Consider the following 16,919-nt stretch of genomic DNA (forward strand, 5'->3'; position numbering starts at 1 on the left):
CATGACGGAGTCCTGCACCAAACAATTTTCTTTTTTTGTTTTAAAAAAGGAAATAATAAAGCTAGATTTTCTTTTTGAAAAAAAAAAAAAAGATAATGACCCCTCGCCATGGGAGTCATCTCCCAATGCAAGGTGGCCTTCTTTCTTTTATGTCCCTTACGCCAGGGTTTGCCTGACTATGACAGACAGAAAAAAAAATAGCCATATGCATGCCCATCCTAATTTGGCAGACAGACATTTTGCCAATTCTCCTGTGACCCTTACTCCATCAGAGTAATCACTGCAGTGGCCAAAGTTAATGTCTGCCCACATCTAAATCGGGTGGGGAGACCACTGTGTTGGTGGGAAGAAAATTCAGTCGCTGTTGCGACGGAGTACCCTCTCTGCCAAAATATAAATCAGGACCCAAGATACTTGCTAAAAAGATTGCGAATAGATTAATCCCTCTCCTTCCAGATATGGGCAGCCTTGACCAGACATGATTCATTCATGCACACAACATACGTAACATATACACCCTCAAACACCAGTTAGACCCACAAACAGAAATAGTAGCCATTTTCCTGGGCACTGCTCAAGCGGCAGACTCCGTGGAATGCCAATACGGATTTACTAGACTTATAACAAAATGGGTGCACAGACCATTTGTGGACTGGATCTCACTGCGTTACTCACATCTCATGGTGAAGCTGTGTGTTAAATGGCCTAGTCTCCCACCAATCGCACTAGACACGGCTACCTCTTGCCCCGATTCTATCTGCCTTGATGCCTGAAGTACTGGACATTAAGATTAAATAGCACTGGAGAATGTCCTTTGAGTTACCTTGTGCCACCTTATTATATCACTTTATGCAGACACAGCAGTCTTCATAAAAGATCTTGAGGGCCTATGCCCAATTCTATGTGAATATGTAGAATGTGGAGTCTTTTGGGTCTTAGAATAAACTGTGACAAATTGGCAGTATTCTCACTGACTACAAACACAAGTATATTTGTGCTTGAATTTCCTCTCACATGGTGTTAAGGCTCAGTTAAGTTCTTAAAGTTGTAGATTAGTCACAACATGAACAAGATCATACAGAAGAATTGCAGTAGAGCCATCTGCAGAACAGATCTGCTTCCTCTATACCTCTTCAAACAATCTTTTAACACATTCCACACAACATGTCACTCACAGATACAACAGCATGCAATGCATGGGCATGGGATAGGCTGCTTATCAGATTTAAACCCGTTCTGATAAGCAGTCTATCCCATGCACATATAGTGCACGCTGTTTGAAGAGAGGGCCCTTCATTCAAATCTGTATGATTATGGAAAAACTAGATCACACACCCCTAGATGTGTTCCTTCTCTGTTGGTTATAGTTGATGTACAAAGGTGGGTTTCCCTCTTTTTTCCTGGAACTTTTATCTTTAAAATACTTGAGGTGTTATTAACTGGAAAGACCATTAGGGATTTCATTACAAAACTGTACAGTACCATGCAGGAAGAGGCTTCAGGTAAAATGTCATCCTCCAGAGAAAAATGGAACCAAACTAAATTAATAAAGCAGAGTGGGAGTTCTGCTGTGTGCAAATAGGTGCTCTTTCTCTAAAAAGGAAACTTAAAATGTTGCGCTTTCAAGTTAGCCACAGAAATAATTGTACCTTTAGAGTATTTGGAAACAAAGCTTAGGGAAGACTCGACATGTAGATGTTGTTCGGCACCAGATACAGTTTTTCGGCAATTAGCTTGGTTTTGCCATGGTACAGATACTGGCAAAAGATGATCAAGAAAGTAACCAAGATGATTAACTTTAGCAGTCTAATGTAGCTTCAATTAGCATTGCTTGGCTTTGTGAGTGCTTTTCCCAGTGCAACCAGGGGATACATTCTGGTCCACAAAGATGAGGAGGAACTGTCCACTGCCACCAACAGAGGAAATAAACTCACGGACTAGTCAAATATGTGTCCTCAATCACAAAAAAGTGACCTGCACAACACCATCCATGGACACTGTGAATGGGAAGCTATGCTGTCTAAGGGAATTCAAATGGAGGCCGTGAACAACACTACTCCCAGTTGTTATACTGACAAAATCACAGCAAAACAGCTTGCACTGTTGATCGCTATCTTCTCAAATGATGGAAGATCACTCCCTCGTTCCACATTCCAAGCCCCTCTCAATTGAAACACTGATACTCACTTGTCCTGCAGTATGGGTAAGCATTCCAGGCTTTTTCGTGCATGGTCAGAGCTCCTTCAGGAGCCAACATCCTCACATATGGGGGGACTTTGCTTCAAAAATGTGAGAACAAAGCAAATGTTAACATATACACAGTACATCATCTGGATAAATAAATAAGTAAAACCTGAATTACAACTATATGACAGCATGGTATAAAGACCCACATGTATAATGCAACATGGTATGATGAACTTTAGCCTCAAAGTCCACAGGAAATGTCTTCCTTAGAATTCACTTCAATAGTAATATTATCTTGGGGAGACTCAAAGAGTGCCAATAGGAACCCCAAATAGCAATAAAATATAAATACAATTCAGTGACTGCATAAGCATATATTATGGACATAGTACAGATGACTTGACATACAAGATTGTTAATAGGCGCTCCCAGTGAAGAAACAATGCAAGTGAGTAGTGACATGTGTGACAGAATGGCATAGGGTACCACTGCAATGTGAAACAAATGTACACAGATACCGGACAGTATGGAGCACAAAATCACAGATACAGACACGCAAAGCAAATGAAGCCACAGATACAGTAATGCATTTCATACAGAACCGTAGATACAGGAACAATTACTGGCCCACCATGGCATACAGGGTGTATAGCAGAGAGTAAAAGGTACAGGGATCATGAAATACAGTCGCTCAGACATGGGACCATAGCATACCAGTCTTAGATGCACTGAAGCATTTCATATACAGTAAAAGACTCATGAAAGCATGGTATACAAGCCACAAGTCTAATGAAACATGGCATACGAACTACAGATAAGCGAAAAGCAAGGAACCATTGCACATGAAGCCAAGTAGAGGGTAACATTACAAATGTGGTTACCATAGCAGGGAGCATAGCATTAGGAGTCGCAGACAAGCAGATTACGTCACAGAGGGTCAGAGAAAGAGTGTAACATGGCATGGAAAGGCACATACATAGGGATGCATGCTATATTGAGAACTACATAAAGAAAAACTTGTCTTTTGGGCTAAGGAACAAGAGAACAAAGATGATCCAGTGTGAATGATGCTCAGGGTTCTCTACCTGTGCAGATGGTAGATCTTATGAGTATACTGTCCTCTTTCTCCATCTTTTTCGTACGGTTCATTCTTGAGCACTTCGACTCCTTCACCACCACCTGTTTCATTTTTACTGGCTTCAGCTACAGAGAACAGCTGACCCACTTGGTACTGAAAGGTTTAATTAAGAAAAACTCTTTAATTTGGAAAGACGTTATAGTAAGGCATTAAAGTCATAGGGCACGAAAGGTGTTGACCATCAGACTTTTCTATGCACTGTCTCAATTATTTTTGCAAGGTAAACAATTCTTTTCATTTTAAAGTACAACGTGGGAAAATATACATAAATGGACCCAATAAATATACATTTTGGCATGTATCCATAGTGCTTTAATAAGGATAGATATGGAAAATGTCACTTACCCAGTGTACATCTGTTTGTAGCATGAGACGCTGCAGATTCACATGCTGTGCATTATCCTGACACCTAGTGTTGGGCTCGGAGTGTTACAAGTTGGTTTTCTTCGAAGAAGTCATTTGAGTCACGGGACCGAGTGACTCCTCCCTTTTGGCTCCATTGCGCATGGGCGTCGACTCCATCTTATATTGTTTTCCCCGCAGAGGGTGAGGTAGGAGTTGTGAGTATACTAGAGGTGCCCATGCAATGGAGTAATAACGTATGTATCTAATGTCTATTAAAATAATATTTATTTACATATTTACAATTGTCATGCAACTAAAAACGGCTACAGGCTACCGGGGATGTGGGAGGGCACATGTGAATCTGCAGCATCTCATGCCACGAACTGATGTACACTGGGTAAGTGACATTTTCCGTTCGGTGGCATGTGTAGCTGCAGAGACACATGCTGTGCATAGACTACTAAGCAGTTATCTCCCCAAAAAGCGGTGGTTTAGCCTGTAGGAGTTGAAGTTGTCTGAAATAATGTTCTTAATACAGCCTGTCCTACTGTGGCTTGTTGTGTTGCTAACACGTCTACACAGTAATCCTTAGTAAATGTATGAGGCGTGAACCAGGTGGCTGCCTTACAAATTTCTGTCATTGGTATATTCCCAGGAAAAGTCATTGTGGCGCCTTTCTTTCTAGTGGAATGTGTTCTTGGTGTAATAGGTAATTCTCTTTTTGCTTTTTTGTAGCAAGTTTGAATACATTTAACAATCCATCAGGCAATGCAATGTTTGGATATAGGGTTACCTGCATGAGGTTTTTTGGAAAGCTACAAACAATTGTTTTGTTTTACAAAATTGTTTTGTTCTGTCAATGTAATACATTAGTGCTCTTTTTATGTCTAATGTATGCAAGGCCCTTTCAGCTACTGCGTCTTGTTGTGGAAAGAAGACTGGGAGTTCCACAGTTTGGTTTAGATGGAATGGTGATATGACCTTTGGTAAGAATTTTGGATTTGTACGGAGAACCACTTTATGTTTATGTATTTGTATAAAGGGTTCCTGAATAGTAAATGCTTGTATTTCACTCACTCTTCTAAGTGATGTGATAGCTATTAGAAAGGCTACTTTTCAAGTCAGATATTGAATTTGACAAGAATGCATGGGTTCGAATGGTGGGCCCATGAGTCGTGTTAATACAATATTAAGGTTCCACAAAGGTACTGGTGGTTTCCTTGGGGGTATGATTCTTTTTAGTCCCTCCATAAATGCTTTAATGACTGGGATTCTAAAACGTGATGTTGTATGTGTAATCTGCAGATAGGGAGATATTGCAGTGAGATGGATCTTAATGGAAGAGAATGCAAGATTAGACTTTTGTAAGTGTAATAAATAGGTTACAATGTCCTTTGTGGAGGCATGTAGTGGTTGAATTTGATTAGTGTGGCAGTAGCAAATGAATCTCTTCCATTTGTTTGCGTAAGAACGTCTTGTTGTAGGTTTTCTGGCTTGTTTAATGACCTCCATACACTCTTGTGTAAGATTTAAATGTCTGAATTCTAAGACTTCAGGAGCCAGATTGCTAGATTGAGCGATGCTGGATTCGGGTGTCTAATCTGTAGTTGCGTTAACAGATCTGGTCTGTTTGGTAGTTTGATGTGGGGTACTACTGATAAGACCAACGGTGTTGTGTACCACGGTTGGCGAGCCCAGGTTGGTGCTATGAGTGTTAGTTTGAGTTTGTTTTGACTTAGTTTGTTGACCAGATAAGGAATGAGTGGGAGAGGGGGAAAAGCGTAAGCAAATATCCCTGACCAACTGATCCACAGTGCAATGCCCTTGGACTGAGGGTGTGGGTACCTGGACGCGAAGTTTTGGCATTTTGCCTTTTCTTTTGTTGCGAATAGGTCTATGTTTGGTGTTACCCAGCGGTGGAAGTGATCCTGTAGGATCTGGGGATGTATTTCCCATTCATGAGTTTGCTGGTTATCTCGAATGAGGTTGTCGGCTAACTGATTCTGAATGCCTGGTTTGTATTGTGCTATTAGGCGAATGTGGTTGTGAATTGCCCAATGCCAAATCTTTTGTGCTAAGAGACACAGTTGTGACAAGTGTGTCCCCCCTTGTTTGTTGAGATAGTACATTGTTGTCATGTTGTCTGTCTTGACAAGAATGTATTTGTGGGCTACTAATGGTTGAAACGCTTTTAATGCTAGAAAAACTGCTAGCAGTTCCAAGTGATTTATGTGAAGTTGTTTTTGTTGATTGTCCCATTGACCCTGTATGCTGTGATTGTGGAGGTGTGCTCCTCACCCCACCATGGAAGCATCTGTTGTGATAACAGCTTGAGGCACTGGGTCTTGGAATGGCCGCCCTTTGTTTAAATTTACAGGGTTCCACCATTGAAGCGAGGAGTGTGTTTGGCGGTCTATCAACGCTAGATCTTGAAGTTGACCCTGTGCTTGTGTCCATTGTTTTGCTAGGCACTGTTATAAGTGTCGCATGGGTAATCTTGCATTTGGGACAATGGCTATGCATGAGGACATCATGCCTAGTAGTTACATTACAAACCTTACCGTGTAGTGTTAGTTCGGTTGTATGCTTGATCTTACATTTTGGAACAATTGGACTCTTTGTGGACTTGGAGTGGCAATTGCCCTTTGTGTGTTGAGTGTTGCTCCCAAGTACTGTTGTATTTAGGATGGTTTCAGATGTGACTTCTGGTAATTTATACAGAACCCTAGTTTGTGTAGAGTTTCTATGACGTATTGTGTGTGAAGAAGACACTGTTTTGAGTGTTGGTTTTTATTAGCCAGTCGTCTAAATATGGGAATACATGCATGTGCTGTCTCCTTATGTGAGTGGCTACTACTGCTAGGCATTTTGTGAATACCCTTGGGGCTGTTGTTATTCCGAACGGTAGCACTTTGAATTGATAGTGTATGCCGTGCATTACAAACCTTAAGTATTTTCTGTGAGAAGGATGGATGGGTATGTGGAAATACACATCCTTGAGATCCAATGTTGTCATGTATTCCTCCTTTTTTAATAAGGGAACTACGTCTTGAAGTGTTACCATGTGGAAGTGGTCTGATTTGATGAAGAGATTCAGTGTTCTGAGATCTAAGATAGGTCTTAACGTTTTGTCCTTTTTTGGAATCCGGAAATATAGTGAGCAGACGCCTGTTCCTTTTTGATGATTGGGTACGAGCTCTATTGCTTGTTTTTGTAGTAGTGCTTGGACCTCTATTTGTAATAGGTCTAGGTGTTGTTGGGACAGTCTGTGTGTTTTGGGTGGCACATCTGGTGGGAATCTTGTGAATTCTATGCAATAACCATGTTGGATAATTGATAGGACCCATGCGTCTGTGGTAATATGTGTCCAGTTTTGGTAGTATGTGGTTAGCCTCCCCCCCCACTGGTGACAAGTTTTGGGGTGTTGCGACATTGAAGTCACTGCTTGGTCTGGCTTGGTTTGGTTGTTTGGAATTTTCCCCTTCCTCTTGGGAATTGTCCTCTATAGGAACCACGAAACCTTCCCCTTTGGTATTGTGCCTGATAGGTGGGTCTGGTTTGAGAGGTGGAAGGCTCAGAAGTTTGTTGCCGAAACCCTCCTTTGAATTGGGGTTTTCTAAAGGTGCCTCTGACTTGTGGGGAATAGAGCGCGCCCATGGCTTTGGTCGTGTCCGTGTCTTTTTTCATTTTTTCAATGGCTGTATCGACTTCCGGCCCAAACAACTGTTGTTGATTAAATGGCATATTTAACACCGCTTGTTGAATCTCTGGCTTGAATCCAGAACTTCTCAGCCATGCATGTCTGCGAATGGTCACAGCCGTGTTGACAGTCTGTGCTGCCGTGTCTGCCGAGTCTATTGCGGATCTTATCTGGTTATTAGATATGGCCTGTCCCTCTTCAACTACTTGCTGGGCACGTTTTTGGTGTTCTTTGGGCAAGTGCTGTATGATTTCTTGCATCTTGTCCCAGTGTGCCCTGCCGTAGCGTGCAAGTAGGGCTTGTGAATTTGCTATTCGCCATTGGCTGCTTGTGATGCCACTCGCTTGCCCGCAGCGTAGAATTTTCTACTTTCTTTGTCAGGTGGTGGAGCGTCTCCTGACGATTGAGAGTTTGTTCTTTTCCTTGCTGCCCCTACAACCACTGAGTCCGGTGTGAGTTGCTGTGTTATGAACACAGGATCTGTTGGGGGAGGTTTGTTCTTTTTCTCAACTCTAGGCGTGATAGCTCTTCCCTTTACAGGCTCCTTGAAGACCTGTTGCGCATACTTGAGCATGCCCGGGAGCATCGGCAGACTCTGATAGGAAGCGTGGGTGGATGCCAGCGTGTTAAAAAGGAAGTCATCCTCCACTGGCTCTGTGTGCATTGCTACGTTGTGGAATGTAGCTGCCCTGGATAGTACCTGCGTATATGCAGTACTGTCTTCTGGTGGTGACGGCTTTGTTGGATAACATTCCGGACTGTTATCCGATACTGGTGGATCATATAATTCCCATGCATCAGCGTCATCCTGTGTCATCCCAGTATGTGTGGGTGATTGCATTATAGGCGTTCCCACTGGTGACAATGGTGGTGAGTGAGGTGGGGACGGTTGTGGTGAGAACATCGGTTGTGGAGATTTGTCTCTAACCACTTTTGCCTTAGGTTGCATTTCTGGCTCCTGAAATGCAAGTTTCCTTTTTGATTTGAGTGGAGGTAAAGTTTGTATCTTGCCAGTCTCTTTTTGAATGTGTAACCTCTGTTGTGTATGGGCAGGTTCTTCCATACCTAACTCTTGCTCTAATCAATGTCTTTCCTTGAGTTGGCTGGAAAGTCCTTGCTCTTCTGTAAAAGAGCTTATTTTCGGCTCAGAGGCCGGTTTTTTCGGTACCGAGGTTTCTGTTACAGTCTTTTTCAGTTCCGAGGAGATTTTCTGTGGTTTGGTCGATTCGAACTCTCGGTGTCGAAATCGTTCGGTGCCGGATTCTCGACCGGAGTCGGAAGTCTTCGGCAATTCTTTGGCCTTTTTCGGTGCCGATGTTTGGTCACCTTCCTTTCGGTGGGTTGAGCCATGGCCTGCTGGCGGTGGCGTCCCCATGGCCTTAAATGTTTTGGTGTGACCCTGAGTTTTGGACGGCGGAGGTTTACTCACGGTTCGTTGCACTGTCGAGGGTCGTTCACCTTTGGATTCATCCGAGTCCGTCTCTTGGATGGAGATGATTTCCTCCTCTCCGACGTCGAGCTGTTCTTTCGGTTTCAACGCCATTTGTAATCTTCTTGCGTGTCGATCCCTCAAGGTCTTTTTCGATCGGAACGCTCGGCAAGCTTCGCAAGTATCCTCTCTGTGTTCGGGTGATAAACACAGATTACAGACCCGGTGCTGGTCTGTATAAGGATACTTTGCGTGACACTTAGGACAGAAAGGAAAAGGGGTCCGGTCCATTAGTCTGGGACGATGGGTGTGGTTGGGTCGACCAGGCCTCAGTGAAGAGTGGAAGCCCCGAAGGGCCGCCGAAGCGGTCTTGATGTCGGTGCCGATTCACTAACACCAACCCGGTACCAAGCGATAACAATACTGTAAAACTTTCGATACCTTTGCTAACTTTCCCAATTCAAAATACGGAGCGAAGAGGAACACGTCCGAACCCGATGGCGGAAAGAAAACAATCTAAGATGGAGTCGACGCCCATGCGCAATGGAGACAAAATGGAGGAGTCACTCGGTCCCGTGATTCGAAAAGACTTCTTCGAAGAAAAACAACTTGTAACACTCCGAGCCCAACACTAGATGGCAGGATAATGCACAGCATGTGTATCTGCAGCTAAACATGCCACCAAACATATATATATATATATATATATATATAAATATATATATATATATATACATATATATACATATATATACACACATATACACACACATATACACACACATATACACACACATATACACACACACTTTATCAATACTCCTTGGAGCAAGACTGTTAATTTTTAAAGCACTCAGAGTCAAGATTAATTCCCATTGTGTTCTGCCGAGAATCGTCCTTTATTCTCATGGTGCTCCTGCAAGCATCATTTCATATTCTTCCGCTGCTCTTACTAACATATATTCCAAATTCTCTTTGTGCCCCTTTGACCATTGTGTCAAATTCTGACTTTGATCTAAACATACTGTTATTCATATGTTCCTGGCAGCATCCTCTTACACTGTTCTGCTTTTAGCAACACTGCCTCTGCATCCCAAATGTGCACCTCCAAGCATAACTGTACACTTTCATTATGCTCCACAGAACATCATCTTTCCATTTCAGTACAATCTTCTGAAGGTTGTCTCGTATTGGTATTGTGAACCTCAGTGTACAGTCTTCTATATCAGCCTGCTCTTTCCACCATCGTCCTACATTTTCCTCTTGCTCTTCCAACAAAAGTCTCATGCTCTTATCATATCTCTCAGTCGCATCATACTCTTCCAAGATTGCCTCTATTCTCTTTGTTCTTTTCTTAGCATTTTAACAATTTCATTCTGCTCGTTCAAGATAGCTTCATTCGCCAACTGTACTTTTCAGAGTATTCAATCTGTATCCCACTGTTCTCCTCCAAACAACAGCACAGAATCTCATTGTGTGCCTGAAAGAGTCTCAATCTTATTGTGCTTTTCAACCTTCCACTCACAGGCTCAATATACTCCTTGAAGTACTGCTCTGCAAGCGGTCTCGTAACCTTCTTCTCGAGCGAGACCGGGAGCGACGCAGAGCTGACTGCTGGGCCACAATCAGCTTTAGGGATCACTCGGATGGGTTCATGGCCCAGCATTCAGAGCACGACTTTGGGTTGTAGTCGCGCTCCAGACACAACAAACAGACAAGGTGCGGATCCGTCACAGACATAATGTGGTGATACACACAGCTTGAATCCAGTCTTACGGGAAGACATCTCGACACACCAAGTAGGTCAAAATGTCGACAAAAGGGTTGAAAAGTCCATCAAAAAGCAACTGAGGGTAGCTCTTCTCTGGATCTGCGTGTAGGCTGGCGCGGATAGAAAAGAACTGATGGCAGTGCCCCGGGATGGCACCTATATACAACCTCAACATCATCAAGGCGACCACGACGCCAACGACTGACGCAGAGTCGATCAACGCCACCAGATGGCGTGCAAGGGTACTGCTTGAAGAAAAATCTAAGGATACAGTCTGACATCTGGAGGAAATTCTGAGGTAATGAATCTGCAACTAGAAGTCTCTATAAGATTAAGCGGTTTATAATAAACATTCCCCATGTATACAATTAAAAAACAAACACATGTCTCTTTCCTCTGGTGCATGGAGCACAACTGACTTTTTGAACCACCGCCCAGCCAATGTACCTGGAATGCGCTCTCCCCTCCCTTACTTCCCCAACTGCTTCAGGATTGCCAAAAGCTGTAGAGGTCCGAAGGTGGTTTCTCAAAGAGAAAACAGACACCTTAAAGGTTTTAAGGGAGCCACGATGGAAGCATTTGTACGTACAGACACAGACACAAACATATACACACACACACACAAACACACACACTCTCCTCCCCACCCCCCTTTGTGGGTGATGCCTCTCTCATTTCCTGACAGAAAAATAAACCCCCCAAAGATCTTGCCTTATTTACTTAACAATGAACCATCAGGTGCAAAGGACATACGTGTAAAACGCAGAACAATGTAAATACATAAAACAGTACCAAGAATAACAAGTATGCCCTTATAATACTGGGAATTATCTGTGGATTAATATTAGCAATTAAAATTTAAACAGCATCAGAACTTTCAATATGTGCAGTCTTCCCTGACTGGTAACTGTTAGCCAGGAGATGAAGATAAGTGATGGCGTCCTTCTTGACCCATCTCATAGAAGGGCATATGCATCACAATCAAAGGACCAGAAGAATAACCCTTCCTTATATGCCACTCTCTTCTGGAAAAGACATACTTCTAGGAAGCCTATGGAACGCACTGATGCTGCAACTGGGGAAAGATGCTTAAGACAAGGGGTTAGCCAGGAGGACCTGCTCTGATGAAAATATCTAATGCCTAGCTAGAAGGAAGGACATACAGACATCGCAGGAGCAATTAGGCTGTCCCAGCCACTTATCCAGGACCCACCATGATAACCTGCCATCAAGGTTAAGAAGGGTGAGTCTGCTGTGTTCCTGACTCCTTCAAGGACCCATGTTGCATCTGCTGTTACGTCATCCCACTTGTTTAGAGGTCTGGAGACATCCTGACTTCAACCTCTAGATTAAAGTTCCATCTTGTTGGCTGGAGGAGGTTGCTCTGAGCAGTTTTTATTGACTTCCTACCTGCTCATTTGCATTTTGAAGAGCCAGGTAAAACCCCTTTTGTCCCAGCTAATAGCTATTAGTCACTGGCCTCTCCACCTGAAATCTTGACTGTGACTTGCAGTTCAAGAAATAGAGGCCTGCGAATTTGAATTACCACCTAAGGGACATCCAGTCTTCTTCCTTGCTAGCCAGCCACTACCCCACCTTCGTGCACTAAAGGGACATCCAGTCTTCTTCCTTGCTAGCCAGCCACTAACCCACCTTCGTGCACTAACCACTGGACTTTGGATTGCAGCAAATTGGATTTGGGCCCCTATCATCGAGCAGTGGTAACTGGATACGGAGTCATCCCTTCCCTACCTTGGGGATTCCCTGAAGCAACTTGAAAAACCTATCTACAAGGGTGAGAATGTATTTGCTTAGATGGTGGGTTTTATGCAAGAAAGGAGTTTGCACTCTGAATTTCTGAAATAACTTTTCTCTGCAATCTACGCCACTGACTTAGAGGCCCAGACATCAGAAATGAATCTTGTAACCTGCAGCCTGGCATCAACAGTCCATCAGCTAACACGGCAACTCTAACACTTCTGAACTTACCAAAGATTCTCTGACGATACCCCCACTGGCAAGTATTGGTCATTGGGCTCAGTATTAAGTGGATTCCATAGGAGCTATAACTACTTGTAGGATTGGTTCCAGGCCCAGAAAGTACTTATCAAAGTTAGTTTTCGACGTGCATTGTACTCCTTAATATACATTTTTTAATTACCTGTAATAATGTTTCCAAAGTAAAGAAATGCCTATCCAAAGTCTGTTTCTGAGTTTCCAACCCAGTTTTGGACTTTTCCAAACAACCTCTTTGAGTAAGCCTTGGTTGCTCAACCCTGCTACCCTGTGAGTCAAGTGCTAAACGGGAGTACTTGATTGTTAAAACAGAGTATTACCTTATCAAAGCCCCAGCACAGCAAATGTAGGCGATAGCTGACCCAAACAGTTAAAGCACAGTAACTCGTAACAGTACCAGAATAAAATCAATCATTCTCACTCTCACTCTCTCTCTCACTCTCTCTCTCATTCTCTCTCTCATTCTCTCTCTCATTCTCTCTCTCATTCTCTCTCTCATTCTCTCTCATTCTCTCTCTCAATCACTCACATACAAGGCTAGACAAGCGACTCCTGTTATTGTGAACTGGACACACCTTTAACAGAGACAGCAGCCTGCCTTCCCACATGAGGACAGGTAAAAAGGACCCATGCACACTGTTAGTCACCTCACAAATGGGCATGAGGGAGGACCTGCCACCCAAACACAGGCTTAGGGTTTACGTCTTTGGTGAGCAACAGAGCTAGGCAAAGTAAAAAATGTGGAATATCTCTGGTGTCCTAACTGGCTGTTGAATGAAGTAAAAACAGACTAGGCAAGAAAAATAGAGGGACTAGAACAGTAAAGATTTTCCATGCCATGCAGAGGGCTTTTATCTGTACAAGTAGATTAAATATTATAAATATTATTATTATTATTATTATTATTATTATTATTATTATTATTAGCAAATGTTTACCGAGTTTTCTTTCTGCTAATTTTCATTGTATGGGGAGGAGACGCAGGTGCAGGTTCCTCTATTATAAGCCTGGAAATGAGGAAGACGAATGCAAGGTCCAGAGTATTTTTTAACAAGGCAGGAGCAGTGGCTTGTTTGCCTGGAGCAAAAAGGGCTGGACAGAAGAGCAGTCTGACAAACAATTCCTACCATGGAGCAAGTACTTGGGTTATTCTGTTTAGGATGGCAGTGGTATGATGGTGACCATGTTTTGGGGTACAGATGAATTGCTTTTTGGAATGAGTCATAGTTTTACTTTAGAGAACAGCCAAATATTAGAAAATGTACATTGCTGTACTGTCAGACAGTTTAGCTGGGTGATTAAGATGTTATTCTGCAGAAATATTTTTCAGCACTCCATAGCCTAACAGGGAGAAACAGAATTTGTAAAGATGCAAAATAGAACAAACAAACACAGATATTTGTTTTTTTAATCCTTTCTTCCCTTAGCGCCATTTTACTGGAAATAGAAAAGAATGCAGTACTTATGTGTACCACCAAAAAAGACCTCTTTGTTTGATTTGTCGTGACTTATCTTCTTGTGCATTTTCTTTATCTTTTTTTCTTGTCAGAATTCAAGGGACAACCAGTAAACACATGGCACGAAAAAGGAAATGGTAAAACTTTTTAGTGCTATGTATATATGTTGCATACATCATTGTTAATATTGATAGCATTAAAACGAAAAGACCAGGACAAAAAATGGGTTAACGAGGACGCATGGTGAATCGACTGCTAAGACTAACGTCCTCTACATGACTTTTGTTAAGCTGCTTAACTCTGCTCTTGGACCTTTCCAGACAGCCCTGTGTGTTTTTCTCCCAGTGAGCTAGCCCACCAAGTCCACTGTAAGTTCTCCCTTCAACTGTCAGCACTGATGTCAAAAGGAACTCAAAGTGTACTACCTTTTCAATGAGCAGCTACTGCGCCCTCAGCTCAGACTGGTGGTATTTACAGCATATTTACAATTGGGACATGTACCATTTTAATTGGCGGCATGTGGGGAGCGTGCCTCCTGACTCTCACCTGAAAAAAGGTTAGTCATTCCCCATAACTGGGACACTTTGCCTTCACCATGGCAGTGGTATGCACAAAGGATGCATGTAATTTCTGGGGTTTGTATCTGTCTATGTGTAACTGGATTGGGAGTGCTGGGGTCGACATGGCCAAACATCTGTATGCTGACCAAGATGTGCTCACGTATCTGCAGGCTGAATTGCCAGCCCAGCACAAACACTTTCTGTCCCTCTACCCATCTTCGTAGGTGGGAAGGGAAGTAGCCAGGTCAAATCCCTAGCATTAGCACAGATTTCCACCGCCACACCGAAACCCACCCAACACCAGTGCCCTCTGTTATAGCCATGTCCTCTGCCAAGGGTGCTCCACTCCGAGGTAAATACATAAATCACTTGAGCCAGAAGGAGGACACCAAGGCGAACCCTCCCCCTATCAAAACATTGCCAGCACCAGGAAAAAGACTCCCTTTGGCTCGAAAGTGGGGCAGGACTTTAAAAAAATGTAATCTACTCTGACTGGTTCTGACAACACACCTTTGGTCAAAAAGCACAGTAAGAACTAGTCCCATCAGCCTGTACTTGGCTCATCTTCTTCAAACTTACACGGCTCATTTTCTTCAACCTTACACAGCGGAAAGAAGATTGATGGACTAGGAATGGAACCTCCTTGTGATTGCCATTCTCCTTCCAGAGTATAGATGTCTCAGAAGGCTGCTGACGTACAATGCTTCATCAATCGAGGAGGAGAAAAAGGAAGACTTAACTGCTTGCACTTTGTCTGCTATGCAGAGTGACCTGTTCTGAAAGAAGAGATCCAAAAGCCAAGCTGTCTATATCAGTCATAATGAACATTGTTCATGAAAATGAGCTGGCTCTTGTGCCAACAGGTTGCCCTAGTCTAGCTGCACAGAAAATGTTAAGAAAGGCATAAGGGTTTTTTGAGCTGCTCCATCACCTTCAAAAGTCAGCTGTGTGCAGCTGCTCCAGCCTCGATCTTCCCCATACTCATAGGATGTCTACCCCTTTTCCACTACAGTGACACTCAGACTATCAGTTAATTCTCAACGACTCGAGAAGGCTCTCACGTTTGTGGAACCGTTTGAACCACCATTCAAACACCTATGGTTCCATAGATATTGCGGACTGAAGTAGTGCCTCCCTTTCCTTAATTCTATACAGTCTAGTATGGTTCCACTGTGACTTACAGTGGGTAGTCCCATTAACTGTGGGTGCTTCACCACTGGAAAATTCTACCACAACTGCTAGTTTGGAAGATACTTATCACTGGGCCAAAAATACACCTTTTGGACAATCAGAGGAAACGTACCCATTATTTTGCCATGGGTCCCCACCAAAGGCGTAAGGGACCTATAGGGCCTTGAAGTGAATCCTCCACTCAAGTAAATCGGACTGCCACACCCCTGTGGTCGCTTTTTGGCAGCTATCTAGCCATCCTGACAAATGAGTTGTTACAGATTCCTGAGAGTGACAATCCCTCTGTTTGAGCAATGGGTTACAGGCATTTGTTAAAACTATTCTGGACTATTTTAAAGAGATTAGGAGTATTTCACGTGTGCCTTCTTTAACTCAGCAGATCCGTGGATACCACCAGCAGCTACATTAAAGTAAAGCCGGTATCTCTGCCTGAATGGCATCACTCAAATGTCTATTTTTAGTTAGGAGACCAGAGTGTCTCTAAACATTGCACAGTCGACCAGAAGAAATCCACATGTTAACCCTGGCCATATGGCTCAATCTTAAATAGAATAGCATAAATTGGTACGAGGGATCTATAAGAACGTTTGCCATCTTGGTGCATGATATTTTTTATGTATACTATTTACCTTACCCATTATTAAAACACTTGCTGGACATTGAAGTTATGAAGTGTAATATGCTGCGTTATGCTATTTTTTGTGTTTCTAAGACTCTCCTTCTCCTGCAGTAAGCACTGACTGCACACCCTCGCTTCCATGAGCATTCAAGAGCCTAAAGGGAGTCTCTTGGCTATCTAGTTTGGAGTGCACCAGTATTTGGGCAATGTGACAGCAGTGACAAATACTATTTCCCCATATGGCGGTGCCTAGTAATCTTTGACTGTCCCATGTCACAGAGAAAAGACCTCAGATTAATGGATCTGTAAATCTTTCAAGTTCTTCATGGGAAGGAACACCAACGATGCAGCAGAACCAAAGTAAGAGGGTGTAGTTTTATATACTCTACATAATGAGAATAACTTAAATCTGGAATAATGACAGACATTAGACTAATGTGTGTTGTATAGGGACAGGGCAGTTGAAAGGTTGAGAAGTTTTTAAGACCTCTAGCTCAACTTGATAA

At 42.9% G+C, this 16,919-nt stretch overlaps 1 protein-coding gene across 1 annotated transcript in view; it reads right to left on the reverse strand.

Moving 5' to 3' along the window:
- PITPNA (phosphatidylinositol transfer protein alpha) overlaps positions 1-16,919 on the reverse strand; it is a 176,785-nt gene that overhangs the window by 108,023 nt on the left and 51,843 nt on the right. The window contains exons 3-4 of the mRNA XM_069226109.1: positions 3,273-3,418; positions 2,188-2,279 (exon numbers count right to left, since the gene is read on the reverse strand). Coding sequence (XP_069082210.1) covers positions 2,188-2,279; positions 3,273-3,418 — 238 coding nt within the window. The remainder of the gene's footprint in view (positions 1-2,187; positions 2,280-3,272; positions 3,419-16,919) is intronic.

The sequence above is a fragment of the Pleurodeles waltl genome, chromosome 3_1 (genome assembly GCF_031143425.1).
Source record: "Pleurodeles waltl isolate 20211129_DDA chromosome 3_1, aPleWal1.hap1.20221129, whole genome shotgun sequence".
NCBI lineage: Eukaryota > Metazoa > Chordata > Amphibia > Caudata > Salamandridae > Pleurodeles > Pleurodeles waltl.